The sequence below is a fragment of the Cuculus canorus genome, chromosome 4 (genome assembly GCF_017976375.1).
Source record: "Cuculus canorus isolate bCucCan1 chromosome 4, bCucCan1.pri, whole genome shotgun sequence".
Classification (NCBI taxonomy): domain Eukaryota; kingdom Metazoa; phylum Chordata; class Aves; order Cuculiformes; family Cuculidae; genus Cuculus; species Cuculus canorus.
In genome coordinates, this window is record NC_071404.1 from 25,283,265 (window position 1) to 25,289,597 (window position 6,333).

The window sequence follows — 6,333 nt, forward strand, 5'->3', positions numbered from 1 at the left end:
AGAGGCCAAGATATGAAATATATTTTATTTTATTTTATTAATTCTCCCATGGGCCTTAGATTTTGTATCTGATTCTTTAAGCTGATACTCGCTGATATAATGTCTCGTGGTAGCTCGTTTCAGAATCCAGACAACTGTAAATAAAAAGTTAAGAGCGTTTAGAAAGGTTTTAGTATTGCCAACGTGAAATTGCAAGTTGATCAATATATGAGAAGCTAACTTCTCTGCCAGTTCTAATGCAAGACAGACATTAATAGCAAAAATAATTTGCTTCGTTTTATTCAGGCAAGATTTCATACAGCTGCTTTCAAACACAACAAGTCACAACTGTGTAACAAGCAGGCAACAAATTGTTCAGTCTCTCACAGAATCTGGAACAGCACTAAACATTTTTTCAGTAGCTCGCAAGTGTCTGGTACCTGGCTGGTGATTAAAAAAAATATTTAGTTTATGAAACTCACTTTATCTGCATCCTCTGTCTCAAGCTTAGGTTCAGAAGGTACACAACATCTATTTTATTTGAAAATATCCTGCATAATCCTACACAAGTGTTCCATATCATGTATAGAACCTATATAACTGAAAAGCATCAAATTACTTTAGTAGTTAAAATTCTTAAATTATCCCAAAATCCTTGTACTCAACTTCAGTAACAATGTACATACAGCATTAAATAGCTGTCCTTGTTAAACTGACCTTCGTTTACAAGCATTTACACACAGATCTTTACATATAAACTACGTGCTGACCACTTTTTTTTAATTGAAGTCAGTGTCCAACCACGAGGAACATCAGTTTAAGAAAGTCTCCTCTGTAAACTGGTCTGACGTGCTATATCAGCCGGTTTAAAATTCTCAGCCACCATCATAACTATCGTGCACAGCTCAGAACATAGCGCTTTAGAGTTAGATACTTCTCACACAGTAGCATACTCCCAAGTTGATGAGAATTGTAAAGTTGCTGTCAAGAGACCTAGCAAAAGTTAAGTTCTATGAACATCTTACGCCTTTTACAAGACAAATGCATCCCTTTTGGGAATCCACTTAACCACAGCCTTGTTCAAGTAGATAAACCTTGTCAAATCCCCATACGGACTAACCATCTCTACAAGCAAAGATGTATGATCTGTGTAAGACAATACCAACCTTTTAGAGTTTTACTCATCTGCCTGCTGTACTGTTCCTTTCTCGGAGACATAGATACCATCCAAGAATTTCCTGATATCCTTGTTCTTGACCGTAGTGGCTTGCTGGATCAAGGCAGCTGCAGACAAAGCAGGACCATTAGCACGAAGCAAGAGGTCCAAGCCAGTACGTAGCCTTTGCTTACTATCCAGTATTTCAACTAAGAAGTGAAACTGTCACCTCAAGAAAGGAACTGCCAATTCAAAGCTCTGTCATTTCTAGTGCAAACAGGACGCATTTCACTGAGCCTGTCTTGGCAACCTTCGGCAGTGACAGTCTATTACTACACATCCATGCAACTGAAAACTGAACAGTTTGGTGCCAAAAAAGGCCATCAATACCGACTCAAAAAAGGGTTTGTGGACTTGTAAAATATCTCCAAGTTCAGATAAAGCAAAAGAAACTAAGAAGAGCACTTATAGTGACTAGAGGAAAAAAAATCTGAGCTGTCTTCACCTGAGGGTTTGAGAAAAGAGAAACTTTGCTAAGCTGACACCTTCAGATAAAAGTGGCCATATCATTGTATCTCTATGCATTTACTATCACAAACCTGAATTAGAGACCAGTTCAATGTCATTCCCTTCCAGGATGAGCTCATCCTTCTGGGCTTGAGATACTGCACATGTAACACCTACAGAAAGGAAAATGCACAGTGTACATAGTTGGTGAAGATAATAAGCACAGTAAAGAAATGGTATTCACATCCTGTCTCAATTTACAGATCTAGAACGTAGTATTCCAGGCAACAATTAACTTCTAAAAGGAGTCCCTCAAATCTCTCCCAGGACTGCCCTCCATCACCGTTTTCAGCATGCAAAGATTAGTGAAAGTCATACGCTAGATTGAAAACAACTTTGTGATATTCCTACTGAAACGTTACCACACCACAGCATTAATTACCAACACTCTGTACAAGCCAGGGGCCTTGCCAACATGGCTTGATTGGCTAGGTGGTGCCATTTTCCATGTTCTTATGCTTATTTTAGAAAAACTGGAGTCAGTTTAATCAAAAGTTATTAAATAAAAAACCTGACCCTTGACACATCAGGTACCATGCTTATACTCTCAATACTGAATACTCAAAAGGAATAAACAAACACTAGAACATTCAAGAGCCTAAGAGGAAATTTTCATTTGCAAGGAGAGTAATACAAGTAAATGTTGGCAGTTTGATCTATTTAGACAATAGATTTTAAGCCAGTGATTTGCTACCTTTGAAGTACATGTTGACTTAAAAAAATACAATAATCAATCCCACCTTTAACATCCCACAGTAAATCAATCGAAGCCAAGCTGCATCTACCAGTGGCTTTGGACAAATCTGATACTTTCATCTAAAGTCACCCCAATACACTGTCAGTTAGGCTAAATATCCTCACTCATACCTTCACGAGAAGCAAACTATTAAAAAAAAATAGATATAAATGCCTGTTAAGACATTTTCCTAAAACTCCAAGTATGCAAGATGTAAAACCTATAGGTAAGACGAAAACTTTAAAATTTATCATGCATGCTTCTAGACAATCATAACATTCAAAATACAACACCACTTCCAAGATCAAAAATATGATGTGGTATGAAACTAGTTCACATGTTTAAAACAGAAACACAAACCTAAAATTAAGCACCTGCAGTTTACCAACAGTAATAAACACTGCTGAGATCTCACAATAATCAAAGTAAACACTGGGCTCCCTGTAACTGTATTACAATAACTAGCTCTAAACTAGTTACTAGCTATTAGCGATGTCTCATTGCTAAAAATAAATTACAAAAGCATTACAAATAATAAATCTTAACAGTGGCAATGGTATCAGAAGGTTACACAAATTCAAACGAGGCAAATGCTGTTTCAACAACCACTCACCACCTCCTGTCACCAGTGGCAGTACCCAAAGAAAATCGTTTAGAAACCCTAGTTAGAAATATCAGGGGACACCTCCAGAGATGCTCACCTGGCCTCATACGCACTCTGCGGATGTACTTCTCTCCCAAGAAGTTTCGGATTTCCACAAGCGAGCCATTATCCTGTATAACTACGTTGATCGGGAAGTGAGCGTACACTGACCTCATCTTGTAACGAAATCCCTAGGATAAAGGACATCATCAGATACTGCAAGCAGAGGTAAAACAGAGGTGGAAAGCTTACTGAAGACTTATAAAACCAAAAGAGTTTCTTAACAAAGGCAAGCCACTGAGCCTGAGAGACATCCAGAGTTTATTGTTCATGCTTTCTTCCACCTGCAGAACTTGTTTGAGAGCATATGCAAGAAAGAGAGAAAGCTACATCTTGGATGCTTAGGAAAACTCTCACTAAAGTAAAAATCTGTCTATTGTTGTCAGTAACAAAAATGACACAAATTATCCTATTTCAAAATCATACTCACCAACGTAACGCCCTTTATCATGTTCTGTACATGGCTGCAAATTGTGCGAACTGTTGCCAGCTCCTTTCTGTTACCCCACCACTTGTCAACACGCAGCTGTGTTAAAAAAAAGCAGAATTCATAAAGCTTTCAGCTACATTTCAAAGGCAGAAATTACATATTTTTGTGACAAACTAGGAGTGAGAAGTTCAGGTACACCACATAAAAGCCCTCCTAACAAAAGCACAAAACTTTTTCATTTATTTGAAAGACTATTAAAGGCCCATCCAGGTCATGTCTTTTAAGTCCTAATCCCAGAGAGATGAGAAATACTTTTTTCTTCATAACACATTCCTAGCAAACTGTCAAAAAAGCTGGGGTAGATGATCTGACATATTGAGTCTGAAAATGTTTTGTCAAATGCTCAACACTGAACAGGTTGTTCCAAAGTCAATCTCCTAGGCATTATCTATCAACTTTTTCAACGAAACGCTGTAAGTCCCATGTTTTAAAGATACACTGGATGTTTCTGAAAAAGCAGGTGAAACCAGTCAGTCCACTCCCTTTTTCTGTAGATTTATTAAGACAGTACATTTATGTACATATTTAGAAAACATCTGCTGATGTTTCACCAGTTCTGAAAATCAGATGTAGATTCAGTTTTATCTAGCCAAAACTAGCCAGTTTATAACATAGAGCATATAACCATCAATCCCCTTCCTAGTAAACATCTGACTATAAGAAAATCAGCCATCGAATTTACTCCATTCTATCACAGAACTTCAGGAATTCCACAGTTCCCAAGTAGGTCCCAAGGTTCCACAAGACCAGACTCTTTTAGAAAATACTGAAATAAGCAAAAAAAAATGAATAACTTGTCTGCAGCCATCCTACACTATTAAGAAGTTGTCTACTTCTCTGTAAGTCTCCCCTGCATTCCCAGAGAAAGGATCTCTGTGCACTCACCTTCCTGTGTTTCTTTCCCAGGAGGGAGAGCTCCACATTGATGTGGTTGAAGTCCCTTCGCAGGGTTCCTCTGGGGCCCTTCACAGTGACTGTCCGGCCCTTCAAAGAAACCGTGACTGCAAACCAAGGGCAGACACGCGTTAACCAGCTGCAGGGCCAGCACCACCCAGCACCTTCCATACCACCAATGTGTCTTCTGTATTACCCTACGTACCTTTCTCAGGGATGTCAACGGTCTGGTTGCTGAGAATGGTCTTCATTCTAAAAGGGAGAACCAAGTGAATCATAGAATCAACAGGTTGGAAAAAACCTCTTGGATCATCAAGCCCAACCATTCCTATCTGCCACTAAACCATGTCCATGAGCACCTCGTCTACCCATATTTTAAACACCTCCAGGGATGGTTTAGACTAGAATCATAGAATCACCAGGTCAGAAAGGACCCACTGGATCATCGAGTCCAACCATTCCTAACACTTCCTAAACCATGCCCCTAAAGCACTTCAGCCACCCATCCCTTAAACGCCTCCAGGGAAGGTGACTCAACCACCTCCCTGGCAGCCTCTGCCAGTGCCCAATCACCCTTTCTGGGAAAAAAATTTTTCCTGATGTCGAGTTTGAACCTCAAACCGCACAGCTTGAGGCCATTCCCCCTTGTCCTGTTCCCTGTCACTTGGGAGAAGAGACCAGCATCCACCTCACTACAACCTCCTTTCAAGTAGTGGTAGAGAGCAATAAGGTCTCCCCTCAGCCTCCTCTTCTCCAGGCTAAACAACCCCAGTTCCCTCAGCCGCTCCTCATAAGACTTATCCTCCAGCCCCTTCACCAGCTTCGTTGCTCTTCTCTGGACACACTCCAGAGCCTCTACACCCTTCTTGTAGCGAAGGGCCAAGAACCAGACACAGTAATTGAGGTGCGGTCTCACCAGTACGGAGTACAAGGCAAAATAACTTCTATGGACCTGCTGGCCACACCATTTCTGATACAAGCCAAGATGCCACTGGCCTTCTTGGCCACCTGGGCACACCGTTGGCTCATGTTCAGTCGGCTGTCAACCAACACCCCCAGGTCCTTCTCCTCCATGCAGCTTTCCGGCCACTCTTCCCTTAGTCTGTAGCACTGCACAGGGTTGCTGTGCCCCAAGAGCGGGACCCGGCATTTGCCCCTGTTAAACCTCACAGCTACTGGTCTCAGCCCATCAGTCCAACCTGTTCAGATCCCTTTGGAGCCTCCCTACGTGCCAGCAAATCGACACTTCCTCCCATCTTAGTGTTGCCTCGGAACTTGCTAAGAGCGCACTCAAGGCCTTCGCCCAGGTCACATACTGAACAGGCTCGGACCCAACCATGAGCCTGAGAAGCTACAGACCCTCAAGGAAAGGCTCTTTCCCGCTCCGCCCTGGGATTTCACTGCTACGGGTGCCCCCATTCCCCCTCGCAGTCCGCCCAGGCCCAGGAGGCGACGAGGCGCGGCGGCCTCCGCGGGCCCGGAACCGCCGGGGGGGGGAGGGGAGTGGGTAAAGGCTGCCCCGTGGGGCTCGCCCCCGGCGGGCTCGGGTCAGGCCGCGGCGGTCGGGCCCGGCGGCGCCCCGGAAGGCCACCCACGCCCCGGTGTGGCGCCGCAGGGTCTGCCCGTGCCCGATGGCGGCGGATAGCAGCGCCGAGGCCCCCCTCACCTCGCAGCAGGCAGGGCGGAAAGAGGTGGTGCCTAACGTCATCACGTACTTGTAGCCGCTGCCGTGACGCCATCACGCCGAGGCGGCCGTCCGAGAGGCGGGTGTAGCCGAGCGCCGATGCGCGGGAGCGGGGCGAGGCGGG

At 43.6% G+C, this 6,333-nt stretch overlaps 1 protein-coding gene across 1 annotated transcript; it reads right to left on the bottom strand.

The window, feature by feature from the left end:
- Window positions 1–13: 13 nt before the first annotated feature.
- Window positions 14–6,299, bottom strand: RPL9 (ribosomal protein L9). The gene is made up of 8 exons (XM_054066257.1): window positions 6,192–6,299; window positions 4,731–4,777; window positions 4,517–4,632; window positions 3,572–3,667; window positions 3,140–3,272; window positions 1,735–1,815; window positions 1,146–1,263; window positions 14–134 (listed from the first exon to the last, which is right to left on the bottom strand). The coding sequence occupies exons 2-7, from the start codon at window positions 4,774–4,776 to the stop codon at window positions 1,157–1,159; spliced, it is 579 nt and encodes a 192-aa protein (XP_053922232.1). The 5' UTR covers window position 4,777; window positions 6,192–6,299; the 3' UTR covers window positions 14–134; window positions 1,146–1,156.
- Window positions 6,300–6,333: the final 34 nt, after the last annotated feature.